We start from the raw sequence: 24,565 nt of genomic DNA on the forward strand, positions 1-24,565 counted from the left end.
TGCTCCATTCTTGAGTAAAGCCAGTCTTGGTACTTTAATGTTAGAGCATGTACAAAGATGTGAGAAAATTGGTGTGGTCAAGTTAGTAACTTGATCGCATGATGATGTCAGCGTTGATAACTTCATTGTACGTTTCTACAGTGGTGTGGTGATGTTGTAGTGGTGATGTTGAAATAGGTACATCAATTAAAATTTACACAAGTAAATAAAAGTGGACAAGTTTCACTATGCATCCCTATGTAAATTTCAAATATGTTCGATTAGGTCTTTTTGAAGATTGTGGTGCATTTCTCGGTTTCGAATACTGACATGTCGTTCTAAAAAGGCGTTGAACTCTACAGTAGGATCTCTTGAAGGGACAACGTTTGGTGACACATGTTCATCATCTATAGTTGGAAAATCGTGATCTTCGAGTATATCCTCCCTTTCGTCCTTCACAATCATGTTATGTAGAATGATACATATTTTCATTATATAATCTAGATCAAATGGATCTCACAAGCGAGATGAACCTCTCACTATATGCCAGCGTGCTTGGAGTACACCAAAGGCTCGTTCTACATCTTTTCTCACCCCCTCTTGATATTGTGCAAAAATCCTTTGTTTTTGCGAGAGGGGTCGGGGGATAGTTTTGACAAAGGCAGCCCAAGATGGATAAATGTCGTCGGCAAGATAGTCTCCCATGTTGTATTCATTCTCGTTCACCTCAAATTGCACTGGAGGGGCTTCTTCCTTTGCAAGATTTAAGAACAAGTTGGACCTCTCTGGTACGTTGATGTCGTTTTTGCATCCTGATACGCCGAAATATGCATGCCAAATCCATAAATTTTTTGATGCAACCGCTTGTAGTATGATTGAAGGTTCTTTTTGATGTCCACTTTGATATTGCCCTGCCCAAGCTGCCGGATAATTTTTACAAGCCCAATGCATGCAATCAATGCTTCCAAGCATCCCGGAAAATCCTCTTCTAGAATTTTCAGCATTTAGCCGAGCAACGTCCTCAGATGTTGGTTGCCTCAAATATTGTTCAGAAAATATCTCATTCATCCCCTTGCAAAATGTTTTCAAACACTCCAACGATGTCGATGCACCAATCCTCAAATATTCATTAACAGCATCGCCTGCAACATCATATGCAAGCATCCGAACAACAGCCGTAACCTTTTGTAGTGATGACAACCCGAGTTTATCGGTTTCGTCCCTCCCTAGACAAAGTAAGACACATTGGTCTGTAAAGCTTCCACAATTCTAAAAATCAAAGGTATTCTCATACGGAATCGCCTTCGAAAATCATGCTCGTTGTAGACGGGGCTGTCGGCGAAATAATCTTTAAATAATTTTCGAGCCCCGGCAACACATTCTCGATTTTTTGATTTCCGTTTGTAGCCACGTACGCGACTTGACTCCCTGATTGAAGCGTACAAACGTTCATTATTAGTTTCTGGGTTATTGAATGTGGTGGGGAGATAAAGTCGTCCATCATCGGATCATGTGACATAATTTTATCGTCCGATGATGAAGAACTCATGTGTGCCATGAAAAATATTGAAAATTAAGTGTGTGAATATGCAAAAAAAAAAGTGGAAATGTGTAAAATGAAATGGAAATGAGTATATTTATAGGAAATTTCATGAATTTTGAAAATTATGGCTGTTTGTACTTTTTAGAATATTTTTAAAAAAATTCGGAATTTTTTTAAATTTTTTTTTGAATTATTAATAATTTTTTTGAAAAAAATCAGTCTGAAATTGATATGGCCGTTGATCTTCAACGGAAAAATCATCTCGGCCCTTCTTTTTTTTGTTCATTTTTTTTTTAAATAAAAGGGCCAGATTTTTCTGGCCCTTTATTTATCAACGACCAGATCTTTCTGGCCATTGATTTAAAAAAAAATTTATTAATTGATGGGCTTGACTGCGCGGAGAGGCTCCGCGCGGGGCCCAACACTTGATCGCACGCGGATGTTCCTTGCCCCTTGGAGGGGTGAGTGATGGGGGCGATCAAGTTGGGGTGGAACTTGATCGCCCCCTTGGGGATGCTCTTATGGAGTAATCTAATAAGGAGCTGAAAACGGAGGAAGGCTAATATATCTTATTCAATCGGCTTTTGACTATTTATAATAAAATAGTATTACAAATTGCCATAACAGAATAACAGATTAATGCTAAGAATTAAGTAACCAATAACAGAACAAACAATTTAATAAGATTTTTGGCTCCCAGAGGGTGTTCAAGTCGGTGGAATAGGTGAACTCTACGCCAGAGGTCAGAAGTTTGATTCTCCCTACCAACACCTTTTTGGACTAGTCTGTCACACCGGGTTTGTCTAATGTGGTTTACTTGACTAACGTAGTTTGCAGACTATTGCGTTAATCCGGCGATTTATCCAGTACGCATCAAAAATAGCGGTTGCGGATTCCCACGTTATAAAAAAAATTTAATAATATCTTTATTGACGAAATGTCCCAATATTGTCACCCATTAATTTAGGTGATACCAATAGCATACATAATCACGAAATAGAAGACACGAAACGACTCCCAAATAGTAAATAATTCAAAAGCAAAATGCAGTGAAAGAGTCTTAGCATCTCTGAGGTGTGGAACATAAATTATTGGGGAAAAAAATCAATGGAAAGTGCACAAGTCTACGAGATACTAAATCATAAGATTTTTTTATATAAATATTATTAGAAAATATGTGGTCCGCACATAAAATCAATTATTTTATTACCAAGAAGTTATATGATTGAACTAAAAATGATTCTCCCTCCATCTCAATAATACAAGACACGTTTTTTCTTTTCTCAAATATATAGACATATACCATATTTTATGATAGTTTTTTTCACATTTTTTTACCAATATACTCATATTAACTACATCTTGACAATTACGCACAGTGGCGGAGCCACACTTATTGCCACCCGCCCGGGTGGCACAAATTTTTTTAAAAAAATTAAATATATTAATTTTAAGGATTTTGGATTAATTTAATGATAGCCCAGATATTTTATTCCAAAATATTGAAGGAGTCAAGGGATAAAAACTGTTGCCCGGGTAGAAATTTTGGGCTCCGCCATTGATTACACAACAATTTTTTAATACATTAAATATATAGGATTACAATAGAAAGTGTTTACATAATTTGTTTCTCAATTATTTTTCTTAATCTGTGTGGGAAAAAAAATTAAGATCATATAATCAAGACGGAGAGAGTACTAATAATGAAATATATAATGATCTACTTCACTGTCCAATTCAAGAAAAAAACTATTGACTCAATACTTTATATATAACTTTGAAACATGAATATATCATAAGCATAAAAATCAAATTGTTTAGAAATACATTTAGCACATTTGGTACAAAGTGATATATAGATGGAAATATAAAGAGATAAATAAAAATACTCTAAAACATTGACTCAATATTAAATGAGAATAAACAATTATACATGTCAAAACGGGCGGGCCGACCCGCAACCCGCCTCAACCCGCCTTTAGGCGGGGCGGGGCGGGGCGGGGCGGCTCATCATTTGGGCGGACCTCCAAATGCTCAACCCAACCCAACCCGCCTTGGGCCGCGGGTTGGGTAGGTCGGCCCGCTAATTTTTTATTAATTTTTTTAAAAATAAATGTTATTTTTTTAATTAAAAAAATTATAAAACACTTGAAATTTTAAGAAAATCAAAAATAAAATTTAATCAAATAGTTTAATCAATATTAGAAAGTATTACTATAAAAAATTAATAATATATAAATTTAATTAGTAAAATAAAATATGAAAAAATTAAAAAAATAATAAATATTTAAGTATCATCAAAATTCATTCAAAATAAGTTCAATAAAACTAAAAAATATGTATAAAAGCACTAAAAAATACAATTTTGCAAAAAAAAAAATTAATAAAAAAAAAAATTGGCGGGCCAGCCCGCCCTAACCCGCGGCCCGCCTCCAAATGGGCTAAGATTTGCCCAACCCAACCCAACCCATTTCTATGGCGGGGCAGGCTGGTCCGGCGGACTAAGCCCATTTTGACAAGTGTATAAACAATGAAAAACAAAACATACTAAATCATTGTAATAATTAATATTTAGATATTGAAGTTAGCATTTTTAATTAACAAATAACATAATAGCTAAAATTTTAAGTCGTTAATTTTTTGTCATGTTAGTTTATTATTTTATTTTTTATTTGAAATTTTCCAACTCTCATCTAATATATATATATATATATATATCTTATTAAAGTAGATACCCTATAATTAACAAACTTTCAATTAATTGGTGAAGTATGATTTGAAATTACCATTATCTCATAACTTAATTTTCAATAAAACCAAAATTATTTGGCAAAATAGTCATTTTTTACGGTTTTCTATTTTCTAGCCATAAGATGCTCACTTTGTGCCCTTTTATATTCCTTTATTTACAAAAATGACACTCACTTTATAAGATATATATATATATATATATTTTGAATATTTGTTTAGGAAAACGTTATATTTTTATTATTTTTTAATTTTACAATTTATTATTTAATGTATTCGTTAAAAAAACGAAATGTACTAGCATGCAACGCGTGCAGCGAAATACTAGTATATATTATTTTTCTAATAGCTTAAAGTACTATAATTTTAATTTTAATTTTTTTTATATATTATCACTTCATCGTTTTCTATAAGAATTAGTCAGAGTCATAAAGTACATAAATAATAATCAATATATATTGATTTATTAATTTATCACTCAATTTAATCGCACTAAAAACCTTCAAAATTATATGAAATTGTATTTCAATACTCAACGTGATATATATGTCACTTAATCCATTATATTAATAATATGATATATATTATAATAAACAATGTTCTTTTACAAAAACTTTTGATGAAAACTAATTACATAATAACAAATATCACTAAAATCGCTAGTGTTGTTGTTATTATTGTTGTTCGTAATAGTAGTAGTAGTAACTAGTAAAACAAATAAATGATTTTTATTATATATAAAGTAATTAATAACAAAATACTAAATAATCCACTAACTTTTATTATCATTATATATTATTTTATTCTTAATTTCATTTCAATTTTTTAAATTTTGTGTAGGTCTCGTATTATATTTATTCATAAAATGGGTTGATCTGATCCGTATATAGATTGAAAAACAATATTTTGGCATAAAAAGTCATTTTTCATGGAATAGATCGAGCAAGAGATCAGTTTCACCAAACTAATTCGTGAGACGGTTTATATTAGATATAATATAACATTAAATAATACTTAAATTTAATCAAATTTATAATCTAAATAACTAAGTAACAATCAAATAATCTATTTATTTATATTTATTTTGAGATATATTATTTTTCTAATAGTAGCTAAAATCTTATTTCCGGATCTTAAGTTTTTTCTATAAATGTGGATTAAGTTTTAAGTTTTAGTTTTCAGTAACTATCTTCGAATTAATTTTATTATTGAATTTAATTTTATACATTTATACATTTATTTTTATTTTATAATCATTCTTTTCAATGTTTTTGGCACTTAATGACAAGTTAATTTACGTCACAACAAATTTTTTTTTCATTTTTAATTATAAATAATGTTGGAGATCAGATGTGTGTAGTAAGGGTGAATACACACTTTAAAAATAGCTCGTTCTTGAAATGTTCAAATATGAATCGAGCACCGATAAATTATATCGAGTTTGGTTACAAAATAAAGTGGAACACTAAAAATAATTCATCTAAAAACTAATTAAGCACTTCGAAAATCATTTGAAAATATTGCAAGTTAATACAGTAAAAGCATTTTGGTTGAAGCATTTCATCAAACACTTTGAATGCAACATTTTGGTGTTTTAGAGAGAACACATAAATTTCTTGCAAATCATCCAAAAACAACAAGAAATAAGTAAATGTGATAAAGTAAAGATGCACGAATTTTTTTTTAGGATGTTCGGAGCTCAATCTCCTACGCCACACATTCTTCCTCATAGGGAATGATACACTAGAAGACTTTGGTTATTACAACGTCTTGTAATACACCCACTTAAACCTTAGGACTTACCCCACCGCCTAAGTCGGAACTCCTAGATTATTAGTTCTCTCCAATGAAATAAAACTAAAGATACAAAGTTTACACATCTTTAACGTCTTTGTGCAAATATTTTCACTCAACTAATCTATACAAATCTAAAAAATGTGTGTGAGTAAGTTGGGGTGTGAACAACTTGACTGTGAGAGCTCAATAATTCTTTTGTGTTTTTCACACCAAGTGCAAGCTCTCAACTAGCCGAATGGATCTGTTTTGACGCCATCTTCATGTGAAAAAGCTCTAACTTAGCTGATTAATATTTTGGTTGTTCACTCTCTCTTTTCTTCAATCTTTAGATCTTGAATTTATAGCATCCAAGAATGATATAGACGTTAGACACAAGAATATGACTGTTGAAAAATAACATAACGATCATATTTTCACTTTTGGAAAGTACCTTTGACAGATTGACAAAATCTGGAAGTGGACCAGTCAAATGGAGAGAGCATGTGACAAGCTAGGTGAGCGATCGAGTGAGAGCAGGTTACAAGCTTATTGAGCGGTCGAGTGAGAGCAGGTGACAACACCTCGACTTGTTGAGAGACCAAGTGATAAAATCTCGACTGCTTGAGCAAATGTTGTCTTGTAACTCTTGATCTTGAATTTCCAACTCCACAACAATCACTCAATTTGTTGTTTATATGAGAAATTTATGATCAAAATACCAGATCTGCTCGAAGCGGTCGAGGAGATGTTGAGCGATCGAAGTTTTATAGATCATGATGTGTTGATTTCTGGGCAAAATGATAAGCATAAAAAGTTGTAGCCCTTGTTCTTGCTTTCCAACGCATCAAGAATTACTCAATTTGGATTTCATATGAGAGAGATATGCTTGAAATATCAGGTCTGCTCCAAAAAAAATCGAGGACAAAGCAGGCGAGCGCATATGTTCTGTTCGAGTGATTTAATCTCTTGATTCGTAGATTTCTGGGCAAATGGATAGACATAAATGTTGTAGCAGTTTCTCTTATCTTTCCATAGAATCAAGAATCACTCTATTTTGAGTTTGTATGAGAGAAAAAACAGACTTTGTACAATATTGAACTATGTCAGCAACCTGTACAGAACCAGCAACTTCAACATGATTTATCATCTCTTGTTAAGGATTTTAGTTTTGGCGGACACATGTTGCACCTGTAGCAGTAGAATGATAAAAACTTAGAAAATAAAATAACTCATTAGACTGGTGAACAAGACCAGAACAAAACCAGTAGAAACTTAACCGTAGAGAAAATCATAGAATTTTAGAAAATACCATTTGTCTAAAAACAGTAATCTGGAAGAAAACCAGTAGATATTCCATATAGCATCACTTAAGCGTAATAGTTTTTAAACATATCAGAACCAATAGAACAGAACCAATAGACTTACAAGTATGCAGAATCGATAAGCAAGCTTCGGAAATATATATAGTCGTTCTGATATGATAAGACATCACATTTAATAACATCGTACTAAGCATCACGTGAGTATTTTTTTTTCACTACACGGAATGATACGAGCCAAAGTGAACTCACATCTCTGGACATAAGTCACATTGTTCAGATGAACCATTTAACCGGATTTAACATGTTGTTCATTGGACTCAATATCCAAACCAAAGTTCGTTGTCCAGTGGACTCAATCTCCAGGCCGAAGTTCATTGTCCAGGGCTCTGTCTTTGGTTAATGATTTTTATTCATTCTATATTTTGATCTTTCGATCATACATTCATTCGATCGATGATCAACCAAGATATTATTTCATTTAGATAAATGCAATAATCATGTATAAGCAAAAACAAATCAAGAAACTAGGATGAACAATATTTGAGATGATGTCTCATTATAATTTTCAGGCCGAATGCCAAAAAGGTTGTACAAAAAAGATAATATTTCTCACAGAATGAAACCTTATGGAGAGAAAACCTCACCTCAATACTTACTCTCTGAATGAGTAGATAACTTCAGATTCCTATAATTTTTGGATATATCATATGTTAGTAATACTACCGGATGCTAGACTAGTTCATGATCAAAATTCGTACTCAAACAAGTGTGGATAAGGATGGCAACAGAGCGGGTCATGGGCGGGTTTGGCTAAACCCGGGACCCTTCACGCCTTTCTTTGGACTCGCCCTGTCCTGCAAACCCGGGGGGTCCAATCCGGGTTAAACCCGTTGGACCCGCCAAAAATTAAATATTTTTAAATTTATTAAATTAAATAATTTAAAAATTAACAAAAATCATTAAATTTAATTTCAAATATATATTGATAATATTTAAGACAAAAAATATTCTCACAAGTTAAAATTTATCAACTATAATTAATTAATAATTATTAGCAAAAAAATATTATAATTATATATTTTTATACTAAACATATCATAATAAAATAAATTCATTTCAATCCAATAATATTATACACTCAAATTATGGATAAAATATTATTTGGTATAAAAATATAATTATAATATATTATTAATATTACATATATATTTTATATGTATATATATAAATACATATTTTAAATTTATATACATATATATTATGGCAGGGCTCGTGCCGCCCCAAATCCGTTTATGGACCCGCTTAGGCGGGTCTATACCTGCCCTGCCATGGCGGATTTGATGCGGACCCGACCCATTGTCATCTCTAAGTGTGTACCTCTTTGTTAATTTACAAGAAAATTCATAATAATTTTAAAGTAGTTCCAAAATTTTTGAAATATTGACAGTAAGTATAACTCATAAATTTATACAATTTTGTATTTAAAATGTGCCAGAATTCCAGGTTGATTGTTTCCTAGATTTAACATTTCCAAACTGTTTTTCTAAGTAGATTGACCACTTTAAAAATCAAGTTCTATAGATTTAAGGATTCATTAGAAAATTCATAACAATTCATACACCTGTCTAAAAATTGTGAAACATGAAATATAAGTCTAAACCAAGTGCAGAAAACGTCGGAACTATCGAAAAACGAGAAACGTGACGACGTGTGGAGTACACGCGCCATGCCGCCGACGCGTGGCTGAGCTCAAGCCACCACGCACGGCCGGAATTTTTAAAGCAACTTCTTCTCATGACGATCTACAACTTTTATGTTGAACACATTTTAAAATTCATGACGAAGTTTGCGCAGTTTTTTAAAAACAAAGAAGGTGATCATGCTTGTTCTGGTCGTCTGAAAACAGTGCTTCCGGCAACATTCTGGATGATAGGCTGAAATATTTTGAAAGTAGTAAACATTTTAACAATGTTTGTGTTGGAATCGAAGTGAAATGCATCCAATAAAAATGAGAAAAAAAGCAAGAACTTGCTATCTTGAAGCTGTTTTTCTGAAAAATTTTCCAAAAATTGTTTTCATAAATTTGAATTTTTTGGAAAGATTTGGATCGGGATATTGTACACCTCTAGTACACCCCGAGTTCTGGGTAATAAAGGAGTGTTGTGTGAAATTTTGGGAATTTTTTGACAAAGTTTGATATTTTCCCTCTTTTGTGACTAAAAACACTTTTTTTATCCTCTTTTTCTCACCATGAAGAAGAACAATCTTCAAACTCTCAAACCATATGAAAATAAAAGTTTTAAAAGTGATAAAGTTCATCTGATGATTGCCCTATTTATAGAATAATTCCGAGCAACATGCCCAATATCACAAGAACACGTCTCAAACATGGGAGGTGGAGTAGAGGTTAAGTAATCCAATTGTAAGGCCCAGAAATATTAAAGTATTAATTATGGAATTTGAAAATTAAATTCCATATTTTGGGTAAACATGGATTTAAGAATCTATGGAAATTATATATGTACTTTCCGAGCCGGAAATATTTAATTTGAGAATTTACGGATTTTGAGAATTAAATTCCGAGAATTCTTAAATTAAAAGAATAAATATTTGATTTGAATATTTATGGAATTTAAGATTTAATTCCAACTTTCGGAAATTAAAGAAGATGTATTTCGAAGATGTAATCCGATCAGAGACTGGTTTGTAAATATTGAAGTTTGAAGAACTAAAGTGCAGAAGGCCGGGATTATTTATTAATCCGAATTTATTTAATTTTAATCCGAGTATATTTAATTTGAGAATATTTAGAGTTTCGATTCAAATTCTAATATTCTTAAATTATTTAGGATTGAAATTGAATTAAAAAGAAGGTCGAGGACTGAATTGCAATTTACGAAGTTTCAAGGACTAAATTGCAATTATACCTGAACATATCCATTCTAATATATTATTCAGAATTGGATACGTGCACTTTGCATATGAAATCAGATTTTTGAAGCTGAAAGTCGAGACCCTTTCTTTTCTTTTGGAAAGTTTGTTCTTCAAATCTTTATAACTTTTGCTCCGGTTATCCGATTTCGATTCCGTAAATTGTTCTGGAATCCTTGAAACGAGGGCTTAGATCTCGTGTAAGTTTTTTGATGTTTTTAATGGAATTCAAAATCAGTGTATGGCAGAAATCAGTACGTTTGCATATGATCATGTTCTTGAAGTGTTGTATCGTTTCTTTTCAAAAACTGAATCAACAAACGGCTATCGATTGTGTTCTTATGATTTCCAGCTTATGATTCGAATTATATACCTGCTGATATTTGATATTATGATGAGAGGTTGCTGGTTTTAGAAGATATATGTCGATATGAGTTGAGAATTGATTTCGATGTTTTGTCGGTTACCGATTTTCAATCGCTACTGAAACGACCCTAACTCTATAATAAATAAATATGCGGAAATTTTTTTTTTTTTTTTTTATACTTACTAAATAAAATATGTACATATATGCCCATACATATATGCACAGAATAAAAATATTTAAAATGAATAAACAATTAAATACTTAAATAAAAATGCATTCTTAAAAATATAATAAATATCTGAGTCAAACATTAATTAAAAATATACTGCATAAGTAAATAAAAGTTTGCATGCACTGAAAATATTAAATAAATATTCTAGACCCTCAATCACTGAAAATAATAAAAATGTATCATGCTGACAAAAACAATAACATGCATAGCGACTCAGAATATTTCACGGTCACGGGGCCACTGCATGCATGCTCATACGTCCTCGCCTCCGGTGGGTACAATGTCATCCTCAACGTACTCACCTGCACCATACCAGTGTAGTGAGCCTAGAGGCCCAACATACTAACATAACAAGGGTTTAAAATAATTTAAACCAATTTAATACTAATACATACATATACATGAATGAGCATGCTTAAAAATTTACATAACATAACTTACTTAAATAAACATAATACATAACATAATACATAACCATATTGAGCAATTTATTTTCTAACATAGCATGGTTGTATCCGTAGTGTAACCTTAAATCATACATTAAATACTGATCAGCGTGGAAACCTACGTACGTGGCCGGTGACGAATCACCTCTTAAATTGGCAGTAAACTGCCCTTCAATCATATGGGGACGAATCCCCCTTAAATTGTCACACTACTTCAACTTCCAACATAAAATATTTTTTATTGCTCAACTTAAACATTAAATCATGCATAAAATATTATTTCATGAATGCATGTACTTGAATAAAATGTGTGTCCATCATATATATTTAATTTAATTTCTTATTAACATATAAATATTAAAATAACTCAAATGCATAAAAATAATTAAATATATAATCAGGACACATGCAAATTTTCTCATGGATGGTCCTGGACTGCTGGCCCTACACACAAGCCCATTAACTTAAATCTGGTCCATTAACATACTTAAACCCAATATCTTAAACTTTAAGCCCAAATAATTATTCTAAGCCCAATTAAATTAATAAAGCCCATTAAAATACACTAAGCCCAATAACAACTTAAACTGGCCCAATGGGCCCAAAAACCCAAGGACTGGCCCATTAACTTTTATGGGCCCAAAATCCCATAAAATAAATGGACTAACTTAATTAAAAATTTTAAAAGTCCAAATAAAATTATTTGGGAGTCCAAATAATTTTATTTCAATTTATTTGACTCAAAAACACATAAATTTGTAAAATACTTTAAAAATAAAATACTCGAGCCCGGCCCACCAAACTCGGACCCGGACTCACTAACCCGACCCACTACCTAGCCGACCCGACCCGGACCACTCAGACCCGACCCAGACCCCTAACCTAGCCCAACCCGATCCCCCCTCTCCCATTGCCTCTCGGCCGTGAGCAGCAGGCCCTCTTGGCCTGCTGCCGGCCGGCTCCGGCCGCCCCTGGCCGGAGCGCCACCGCCCGGACGTAGCCCACGTCCGGGCGGACCTAGCCTGACCAGGCCCCAGCCCCATGCACGACCAAACCAAGTTCCCGAAGCCACCCCTTCCGAAACCCTAAACTGTGACCTCCTGGGGCCGATTTGATGTAGCTCGGTCATAGCTCCCTTTCCAGCCTGAACCGTCCGACTCCAACCGACCCTAAGGCTCCCTAGGACCCTCTTGACCGAACCCTCAGCCCTGAACCAGTCCATGACATCAAACAAAATCGTGAACCATGGATATGCACGCAAACCACAAAACTTCAACCGATTTTTTCTGAAAAGTAATGAAAGAAATTCGATGTCTACACATTCCATATAATATACCACTGATATCGTACGAAAAATGGGAAAGAAACATGCCTTTCACCGATTTATGGAGTTTAGAAGCGTGTACGACGGACTTCGGGACGACGGGACGACGACGGGGTGTCTTGGCTGCTTGGAACCTTCGAAAAAACTATGGAGTCACCTTGGCTTGAGGAAGAAGATGAAGATGAAGATGGAGAATGGGGGTGGTGTCGGCTGATGCTTGGGAAGGAGGAAGGGGTCGGCTAGTAGGTTTAGGTTTTAGTTTAATTAGGAAATAGGGTAATTAATTATATAATTAAGGATATAACATATATAAAATATAACTTAATTAAAATTCTAAAAGAAACCTTTAAAATCTGAAACATAAAATAAAATCTCGAAATATAATTTTAGGGGAATTTTAAAAATAGTAAAAAGTCAATATTTTGGCTAATTTTTGAATAAAAAGGACTCCTAAAATTATAAAATTAAATACTTAAAATTTTGAGATAATAAAACTCAAAATAATATTTTAAGGCTCTAATAAGGCTCATAAAATAATTTGGGTGGAAAGTTGTCATCTCGTTCGTCCACGGTCCCGTCCACGCGATCAAATAATAAAAATACTAAAAAATCATAAAAATCACTAATTATGGGTTAAATGCTTAAAAATAAATTAAATCATGCATAAATAATTCACATAATTATTTAACCCATAAATCATAAATTTAAATAATTAAATATCCTAATTATGCAGGCGGATTTATGTAATTAAAAATACCGGGTGTTACAATTCTCCCCCCCTTAAATTGAATTTCGTCCTCGAAATTAAAGTACTTACCCGAACAACTCCGGGTAGCGAGTCCTCATATCCTCCTCGGTCTCCCAAGTAGCTTCCTCCTCCGAGTGATTCAGCCACTGGACTCTGACCATCGGTATGACCCGCGTCCTAAGCCTCCGCTCCTCTCTAGCCAAAATCCGCACGGGTCTCTCCTCGTAAACAAGATCTGGCGGCAACTGTAAGGGCTCAAAATCCAACACATGCGACGGGTTGGAAACATATCTCCGAAGCATGGATACATGGAATACGTTGTGCACTGCCGCTAGCCCTGGAGGTAGAGCTAAACGATAGGCCAACGTGCCAACTCGCTCCAAGATCTCGAATGGCCCTATGTATCTCGGATTAAGCTTGCCTCTCCGCCCAAAACGCGCTACTCCCTTCATAGGTGACACCTTCAAGAATACGTGATCGCCTACCGCGAACTCCAAATCGCGTCGTCTGGCATCCGCATAACTCTTCTGCCGACTCTGCGCAGTCCTCATCCTATCTCGAATCTGCGTCACAATGTCAGCTGTCTGCTGCACAATCTCTGGACCCAACAAAATCCTCTCTCCAACCTCATCCCAATGCACCGGAGATCTGCATCTCCTCCCATAGAGCGCTGCATATGGAGCCATACCTATAGACGACTGAAAGCTGTTGTTATAGGTAAACTCCACTAATGGCAGTCTAGTCTCCCAAGATCCTCGAAAATCGATAACACAAGCTCTCAGAAGATCCTCGAGAACCTGGATCACTCTCTCGGACTGACCATCTGTCTGGGGATGAAAAGTTGTACTGAACAAAAGCCTAGTCCCCAAAGCTGTGTGCAGACTCTTCCAAAATGCTGATGTGAATCTCGGATCTCTGTCTGACACAATAGACACTGGTATGCCATGCAGTCTAACAATCTCTCTGATGTAAAGCTCTGCATACTGTGTCAAAGTATAAGTAGTCCTCACCGGCAAGAAATGAGCTGACTTGGTGAGTCTATCCACAATCACCCAAATCGCTGTACATCCTCTGGCACTCCTCGGTAAGCCAACTACAAAGTCCATCGTAATATTCTCCCATTTCCATTCCGGAATAGGGAGAGGTCTAAGAAGTCCTGCTGGACGCTGATGCTCTGCTTTGACTTGCTGACAAGTCAAGCACTCTGACACCACTCTCCCGATGTCACTCTTCATACCGGGCCACCAATACAATAGCTGCAAGTCTTTGTACATCTTCGTACTTCCGGGGTGAATGGAGTACGGAGATGCGTGAGCCTCTGTCAAAATCTCAGCTCGCAACTGATCGACGTTCGGTACCCACATCCTACCACGGTACTGAACGATGCCATCCTCCACTGTATACAAGAGATTACCTCTAGCCTCATCTCTCTGTCTCCATCGCTGTAACTCCTCATCAGTGGACTGTCCCTCTCTAATCCGATCTCTCAAAACTGGCTGCACCGTCAACACTGACAAGCTCGGTGCATGGCCGCTCGGATAGCACTCCAAACCAAATCTCTGAATCTCGGTCTGTAGTGGTAACTGCACAGTCAAACATGATACCACAGACGACTTCCGACTCAAAGCATCTGCCACTACATTAGCTTTACCCGGATGGTAGCTAATGTCACAATCATAGTCCTTCACCAACTCCAACCATCTGCGCTGTCTCATGTTCAACTCCTTCTGGGTGAAGAAGTACTTGAGGCTCTTGTGATCGGTGAAAATCTTGCACTTCTCGCCGTAAAGATAGTGCCTCCAGATTTTCAAAGCGAAGACCACTGCTGCCAACTCCAAGTCATGCGTCGGGTAGTTCTGCTCATGAATCTTCAACTGTCTCGACGCATACGCAATAACCTTACCACACTGCATAAGCACTGCGCCTAAACCAAGTTTAGACGCGTCGGTGTAAACCACTAACTCCTCATGTGGTACTGTCATCGCTAACACTGGTGCTGTAGTGAGTGCTTCCTTCAGCTGATCGAAGCTCCTCTGACAGTCTGAACTCCAGATAAACTTCGCATTCTTCTTGGTCAAGGAAGTCAAGGGTACTGCAATAGAGGAAAAACCCTTGATGAACTTCCTATAATACCCCGCCAAACCCAAGAAACTGCGAATCTCTGAAGCATTCTTCGGAATACCCCAATTCTGCACTGCCTCCACCTTAGACTGATCGACTGCAACTCCATCTCTCGAAATAATGTGGCCAAGAAATGCCACCTGCTCAAGCCAAAACTCGCACTTGCTGAACTTGGCATACAACCGATGCTCCCTCAAAGTCTGCAATGCGGTCTGAAGGTGCTGTCTATGCTCCTCGATGCTCCTAGAATAGATCAAAATATCATCAATAAAGACTATGATGAACTGATCCAGATATGGCTGAAAGACTCGGTTCATGAGATCCATGAAAACCGCTGGAGCATTGGTCAACCCAAATGGCATCACCAAGAGCTCGTAATGCCCATATCGTGTCCGGAAAGCAGTCTTGGACACATCTGCATCCCTAACACGCAACTGATGGTAACCAGATCGCAGATCGATCTTGGAGAACACTGAAGCTCCCTGCAACTGGTCAAACAAGTCCTCTATCCTCGGCAGCGGATACTTGTTCTTCACTGTGACTCTGTTAAGCTCTCGGTAATCGATGCACAGTCTCATACTGCCATCCTTCTTCTTCACAAACAACACCGGAGCTCCCCAAGGAGAAAAGCTAGGTCGAACAAAGCCTTTCTCTAACAACTCCTGAATCTGCTCCTTCAACTCTTTCATCTCGGTAGGAGCAAGCCTGTACGGTGCCTTAGAGATAGGCACGGTGTCTGGCACTAAGTCAATACTGAACTCCACCTCTCTTACTGGTGGAATTCCTGCCACATCCTCCGGAAAGACATCCGGAAAGTCACGAACCACCTCTAACTCTGATAATGATCTGCTAGATGGCTCTGAAGTCGTGACAATACTCGCTAGAAACCCCTGGCAACCCCGTCTCAACAACTTCCTCGCCTGAATATAGGATATCACCTGAGGAATATCACTGCTCTGAGATGCATGAAAAGTGAACGGGTCGCCCCCTGTAGGTCTCACTGACACTGATCTCCGACGAAAATCAATCGAAGCTCCATTGACTGTCAACCAGTCCATACCCAAAATAAGATCAAAACCACTCAAAGGCAAGACTACTACATCTGCTCGAATGGAGTGTCCCTGCAGCTCTAACTCCAGTCCTCGAATAACCTTCGAGGTAGACATAATCTGCCCTGACGGCATAGTAACATCATACCCGCTGTCACTACTCTCAGGTGTGATGCCTACCCGCCTGATAAACTCCAGGGAGATAAACGAATGCGTAGCTCCTGAATCTAGCAACGCAAACGTGGAGTTGCCTCCAACTAGAATTCTCCCTGCACGCAGAAAATTCCCAACAGTTTCATACCACTTCTAAATTTTCCCAAACGAGTCACTACAAGTTCTTAATTCTAATCACAAGTAAAACATGCTTCCTATTCTAACATGCAGTTAAATGACCCAAATAACAAGAATTTCAAATTAAATACTAAATCTTTAACCAAAGGAGAATTTATTAAAATACTAGGGATAGGATGTACCGGTGATCAAGGAGGTGTCTGGATCGACCTCCTCAGCCTGCATCACGAACACCCTACCAGCGGTGTTCTTCTTCCTGGGGCAGTTAGCAATCTGATGCCCCGGCTCTCTGCAGTGGAAGCAAACTCCTGCTCCCAATAGGCAAGGTCCCGAATGCATCTTCTGGCACTTCGGGCAAGTGGGATGAGCTATGGCATTAGGGGCCCCGCCCCTCTGCTGCTGCTGCGGCCTCTGCTGCTGATTCGGGCCCTTAGCCGGCCCTGTATACTGCTTCTTCGCAGGAGGCTGCGAAGATGGTCGCTGATAACCTGTCTGTACAAACTGCCTCTTACTCTGTTGCTCTCTCTGGATCGCTCTCCGACCCTCCTCAGAACGCAAAGCCCTGCTGACTGCAGACTCATATGTAAAAACGTCTGCCATGCGCACGTCGTGCCTGATCTCAGCCTTCAGGCCCTCAACAAACTGACGCAGCTTCTCCTGCGGACTATCGGCAATCATGGGCACAAAACGACAGCCCCTCTCAAACTGGCTTATGTACTCCACCACAGATCTGTCCCCCTGACGGAGACTCATGAACTCCCGGATCATGCGACTGCGCACATCCTCAGTGAAATATTTGGCGTAGAAGATACGCCTAAACTCAGCCCATGTCAGAGTAGGTAGATGGACTCCTCGTACTGCACCCTCCCACCATGAGGCTGCATCGCCTCGCATCATGTATGTAGCACAGCTCACCCTGTCGGCGTCTGTGATCCCCATATAGTCAAAGATGGACTCAAGTGAGCGAATCCATCCCTCAGCCACCAACGGATCGGTGGTCCCCAAGAACTCCTTAGGCCCCTTCTTCTGGAACCTCTCGGCGACGTCCTCCTCGTGGGACAGTCTGGGACGGGCTGCCTGCTGCTCCAGCAAGGCAGTAATACCCGCCATCATCGTGGCACTGGCCTGCTCCAGTGCTGTCATGGGGTGCTGCTGAGGTGGCGGTGGAGGTGGAGGTGGATGTGGAGGTCTCCCACGTCGATTCACCTGTCTGGGAGGCATTCTGCACCACCACATATTTATTTACGTAAATCGCCATGATAACTAAGTGTTTTAAAATTAATGCTAACTTAAATTCTAGAAATTAAATCATGCTATAAACATTTAAAACTTACAGACCGGTAGCGTGGATTTCTGAGCTCGCATAGCAGTGAGGACCCCTCCGAGGACCGTGCTCTGATACCAACTGAAACGACCCTAACTCTATAATAAATAAATATGCGGAAATTTTTTTTTTTTTTTTTTTTATACTTACTAAATAAAATATGTACATATATGCCCATACATATATGCACAGAATAAAAATATTTAAAATGAATAAACAATTAAATACTTAAATAAAAATGCATTCTTAAAAATATAATAAATATCTGAGTCAAACATTAATTAAAAATATACTGCATAAGTAAATAAAAGTTTGCATGCACTGAAAATATTAAATAAATATTCTAGACCCTCAATCACTGAAAATAATAAAAATGTATCATGCTGACAAAAACAATAACATGCATAGCGACTCAGAATATTTCACGGTCACGGGGCCACTGCATGCATGCTCATACGTCCTCGCCTCCGGTGGGTACAATGTCATCCTCAACGTACTCACCTGCACCATACCAGTGTAGTGAGCCTAGAGGCCCAACATACTAACATAACAAGGGTTTAAAATAATTTAAACCAATTTAATACTAATACATACATATACATGAATGAGCATGCTTAAAAATTTACATAACATAACTTACTTAAATAAACATAATACATAACATAATACATAACCATATTGAGCAATTTATTTTCTAACATAGCATGGTTGTATCCGTAGTGTAACCTTAAATCATACATTAAATACTGATCAGCGTGGAAACCTACGTACGTGGCCGGTGACGAATCACCTCTTAAATTGGCAGTAAACTGCCCTTCAATCATATGGGGACGAATCCCCCTTAAATTGTCACACTACTTCAACTTCCAACATAAAATATTTTTTATTGCTCAACTTAAACATTAAATCATGCATAAAATATTATTTCATGAATGCATGTACTTGAATAAAATGTGTGTCCATCATATATATTTAATTTAATTTCTTATTAACATATAAATATTAAAATAACTCAAATGCATAAAAATAATTAAATATATAATCAGGACACATGCAAATTTTCTCATGGATGGTCCTGGACTGCTGGCCCTACACACAAGCCCATTAACTTAAATCTGGTCCATTAACATACTTAAGCCCAATATCTTAAACTTTAAGCCCAAATAATTATTCTAAGCCCAATTAAATTAATAAAGCCCATTAAAATACACTAAGCCCAATAACAACTTAAACTGGCCCAATGGGCCCAAAAACCCAAGGACTGGCCCATTAACTTTTATGGGCCCAAAATCCCATAAAATAAATGGACTAACTTAATTAAAAATTTTAAAAGTCCAAATAAAATTATTTGGGAGTCCAAATAATTTTATTTCAATTTATTTGACTCAAAAACACATAAATTTGTAAAATACTTTAAAAATAAAATACTCGAGCCCGGACCACCAAACTCGGACCCGGACTCACTAACCCGACCCACTACCTAGCCGACCCAACCCGGACCACTCAGACCCGACCCAGACCCCTAACCTAGCCCAACCCGATCCCCCCTCTCCCATTGCCTCTCGGCCGTGAGCAGCAGGCCCTCTTGGCCTGCTGCCGGCCGGCTCCGGCCGCCCCTGGCCGGAGCGCCGCCGCCCGGACGTAGCCCACGTCCGGGCGGACCTAGCCTGACCAGGCCCCAGCCCCATGCACGACCAAACCAAGTTCCCGAAGCCACCCCTTCCGAAACCCTAAACTGTGACCTCCTGGGGCCGATTTGATGTAGCTCGGTCATAGCTCCCTTTCCAGCCTGAACCGTCCGACTCCAACCGACCCTAAGGCTCCCTAGGACCCTCTTGACCGAACCCTCAGCCCTGAACCAGTCCATGACATCAAACAAAATCGTGAACCATGGATATGCACGCAAACCACAAAACTTCAACCGATTTTTTCTGAAAAGTAATGAAAGAAATTCGATGTCTACACATTCCATATAATATACCACTGATATCGTACGAAAAATGGGAAAGAAACATGCCTTTCACCGATTTATGGAGTTTAGAAGCGTGTACGACGGACTTCGGGACGACGGGACGACGACGGGGTGTCTTGGCTGCTTGGAACCTTCGAAAAAACTATGGAGTCACCTTGGCTTGAGGAAGAAGATGAAGATGAAGATGGAGAATGGGGGTGGTGTCGGCTGATGCTTGGGAAGGAGGAAGGGGTCGGCTAGTAGGTTTAGGTTTTAGTTTAATTAGGAAATAGGGTAATTAATTATATAATTAAGGATATAACATATATATAAAATATAACTTAATTAAAATTCTAAAAGAAACCTTTAAAATCTGAAACATAAAATAAAATCTCGAAATATAATTTTAGGGGAATTTTAAAAATAGTAAAAAGTCAATATTTTGGCTAATTTTTGAATAAAAAGGACTCCTAAAATTATATAAAATTAAATACTTAAAATTTTGAGATAATAAAACTCAAAATAATATTTTAAGGCTCTAATAAGGCTCATAAAATAATTTGGGTGGAAAGTTGTCATCTCGTTCGTCCACGGTCCCGTCCACGCGATCAAATAATAAAAATACTAAAAAATCATAAAAATCACTAATTATGGGTTAAATGCTTAAAAATAAATTAAATCATGCATAAATAATTCACATAATTATTTAACCCATAAATCATAAATTTAAATAATTAAATATCCTAATTATGCAGGCGGATTTATGTAATTAAAAATACCGGGTGTTACAGCTACGCCGTCGGCTTAATTGTTGAAATCGTTTTGATAGCCTATGATTGAGCTGAGGATCTTGTGATTTTATAATGATGCTTCTTGATCATAATCGTTATATTTCAGATTTGTTTCAAGCACGATCAGCTCACGAAGTCCGACTTGGCACCGAAGACGTTTGATTGAAGGTTTGAAGTCGTTTGATCGTTTGAATTGTCTTGCTTTTGAGCTGAATTTGATATCTATTTCTTGATGGAGTTGAATAGAGATTGAATAGAGTTTGATATGAATATTTGATATTGTATTTCAGCATTGAAGCATTCAGAATCGAGAAGAAAAAGGTATAAAATGATATCCGTCGAAGAGGACTTTTGATACTCGAGATTGATGATCTCGAGTTACCTCGAAGCAAATCACATACTATTTGATTGTTATTCTTGATTTAGAATTGTTGTGTCGATCCATCACAGGTAGTGGATCTTTATTGCTTACGATATGATATGAGATATGAATTGATTCGATGCCAAGGTCGTTTACGAACCTTATTTCCGAGTCGTTTGCAAACTCGTTAGATGTATATCCATGTCAAGATCATTTATGAATCTTGATGGACAAGAAGTGTTAAGAATCAATTCTTTAGATATATGCGCGCTAGATTGATTTAAGTCTTGAGTCTTGAGAAGTTTCGATTTGATTTGATATTGTTCTAACTGATTTTATATATATCGTTTATACTGGGAATTTATTCTCACCGGAGTTATCCGGCTGTTTTTGTTTTGTATGTGTGCATGACAACAGAGCGGGCCGGAGCTGATCATCGATGTTATTGACAGCTGGGAGAGAGTCTAGAACGTGAGGACTCGGGTTGTTGCTGAACTTAGAACTTTTAAAAAAAACATCAAAATTTCTAGAACTATGTTAGTTTGTAGTTCATGTTGGAAACTCGGGAGAGTTATGTTGTTTATTGTTTTGTTAACGACTTGTTTGATGTAATAAATATTTGTGTAGATGCTTGAGAGTTTGTTGATGTCTAAATGCATGTTTTGGAATTGATATATCATGTATTGGATCATGTTTTTATGATTTAGAATGAAAGGAATCGGGTTTGACAGCAAAATGTTATCTGCTGGTTTTGCTGGAAAACATGCCCGCTCGATCGGGTGATTATCACCGATCGAGCGCGGCCTTATTATTTTCAAAACAGAGGATCTGATTTTTGGCTCGCTCGATCGGAAGATTATTACCAATCGAGCGCAGCCCTGAAGTTTTGGAACCCGAGAGTAGGGCAAACTTGTTCGCTCGATCGGGTGAAATCACCCGATCGAGCGAGGTGACGTTTATCTTTAAAATTTTTTTTTTTTACTTTGATCTTGGTTTATTTATTTGATGCTTAATGAATGTTAATTGTTCATTGATTGCCCTAGAATGAGATTAGCAACCCGAGGTCCCCACAACAGGTGGTATTAAAGCATAAGTTCTTGGATTGATCTAGAATGAGCGGGGTAGATCGAGTTTTTTATTTTATGATTTCTGTAATTATTTCATTGCGAGCATGTTTTATGTCTTACTATTTTGAATTTATTATCGCACGATGATGTGATTATATGGTAAGATTATGCCGCACAACTGTCAGAATTTCATGTTATTTGAATATCTGAATCAATTGAAGTATGTATTGATTTAGATTGAATCAGAACTCGATCTTTTGAGAAGCAACATCTTCATGTATGCTAATCAGAAAGGAGGACTGAGATTGAACTGTTGTTTGTGAAATATTGCTGAGTGGTACACTAATTTGTTTGAATATCATATTTGTATCCTTGAAGAATTGTGATCAAACAACAACCAGTGGTACTCTATGACTGAACAATCTCGTAGTATGACTGATTCAGTGGATATCACTCCGACCCCAATGGAAACCCTACTGATGAGGTTTCGGTCTTTCAACCCACCGACATTGAAGAATAATGAAAATGTTGTTGGATGTGAAAGGTGGCTAGATGAGATTGATCAGTTATTTGATTCTCTGGATTACTCCGATGATCGTCGAATCCAGCTAGTTGTGCATCAACTTCAGGGAAATGCAAAACGTTGGTGGAATTCAACGCACAAAGCCTTAGTAACTCAAGGTATGACCATTTCGTGGGGTCTGTTTAAATTTGAATTCCGTCAGCAGATTCCTTTCCAGAAATCTTTTGGCAACAGTAGTAGCAAAAGGAAATTTTTCTTTTATAAATCAAAACAATTTAAGAAGCCGGGAAGAAGTTCTGCTAGTTCCAGTGGTCCAAAAAATATGAATCTGGGACAGAGTTCTGGATATGCTGAATTTTATTGTAGCAAATGTGTAGGGAGACATGATACTGATAATTGTAGAGGAATCTGGAGCAGTTTCCACATTTGTAAGCAAGTAGGTCATTTTGCTAGAATTTGCTCTCTACGTGAGATTGAAAAAGCATCGGATGCAAGTGCATCTCAACCAGTTCTTCAGTCTGGGAAGAAAGTATATGATGAAATCATAGCAGGTAACAGATTTATATTTAGTTATTCAGCTTATTTATTGAGAGATACAAAGACATCACTTATCTGCATATTTTAATAATTACTCTTGTTCATGTATGATCTGTTGAGTCATTATTACGATAGTATTTATATCTTCACCGCTGGGGAGAGACATCGTATGGTGAAATCAGTTAAGAAGTGTATACAACTGTATGAAGTAAATTGACTATGGGAGAGATTGTATTGTGCTTGGTGTTTGAATTGAATTTTTATTATCAGAATAGAAATGTTTACCAAGTACCAGATAACAATTGACTGTTTAGTGAAGTTTTGAAAATTCAGACCGGAGATGGCAAGTTGATAGGAATTCTAAAGTAAAGATTCAAAATTTTGAAGTCTCTTGATAATTGTTCTGTATTTGATCTATTAATACATAAAGGAAAAGATGACTTTTTGATTGTGCCGTGAAGGTTCTGAAGCCTAGACATGAAATTGTTGATATATCAGTAGTTAGAGAATTTACTGATATGTTTCAGATGAGATTCCTGAATTGTTGTTATGGTGAAATCGAATTCGGCATAGAATTGATGCCAGGTACTTCACTCATTTCTTGAACTCTGTGTTAAATGGCATCTTGTGAAATGAAAGAATAGCTTGAAGAATTGCATTTGTATATTCGAGGATTGATTTGAGATCAGAATATCTGTAGCAGAAAATTCGAGAGAAAGAGGTTTCTAAGATTGCTTTTCATATGAAATATGATCACTTGAAATTATAGTTATGCAGTCGATTTGCTGATACTATAACAATCTTTACGACTCTATGAGTAGAATCTTCTCAAGGTATTTAGATGAGTTTATGATTATTCTTATTGATGATTCTTATCCATTCGAAGAGTAGTACTGATTATTCAGAGCAAATGAAAGTTGTTACAGCTTGAGTATGTTGAACAGTGGTAAGATATTTTATTGAAGTTTGAATTATGATGAGATTAAGTGATCTCTTGCAACTATGATCTTGAAGATGACATTTCTATTGATTGTCGCAAGACCGAAGCTATTAAGAATTGGCATAAACTGATATCTGTAACTGAGATTAGAAGATTATAGATTTTGTCGTGGCATTATTATTCAAGAATTTTTT

General features: G+C 36.8%; 1 protein-coding gene across 1 annotated transcript; it reads right to left on the reverse strand.

Annotated features, from left to right (window-relative positions):
- Window positions 1-246: 246 nt before the first annotated feature.
- Window positions 247-1,432, reverse strand: LOC140862120 (uncharacterized). The gene is made up of 3 exons (XM_073265125.1): window positions 1,423-1,432; window positions 520-1,205; window positions 247-432 (listed from the first exon to the last, which is right to left on the reverse strand). The coding sequence occupies exons 1-3, from the start codon at window positions 1,430-1,432 to the stop codon at window positions 247-249; spliced, it is 882 nt and encodes a 293-aa protein (XP_073121226.1).
- Window positions 1,433-24,565: the final 23,133 nt, after the last annotated feature.

Source organism: Henckelia pumila, chromosome 4 (genome assembly GCF_033568475.1).
Source record: "Henckelia pumila isolate YLH828 chromosome 4, ASM3356847v2, whole genome shotgun sequence".
NCBI classification, from domain to species: Eukaryota; Viridiplantae; Streptophyta; class Magnoliopsida; order Lamiales; family Gesneriaceae; genus Henckelia; species Henckelia pumila.

Coding starts and splice junctions, on each gene's coding strand:
- LOC140862120 (XM_073265125.1), bottom strand. Junction 433..519: donor TCCAAGCACGCTGGCATATA/GTGAGAGGTTCA, acceptor ATGATTGTGAAG/GACGAAAGGGAGGATATACT.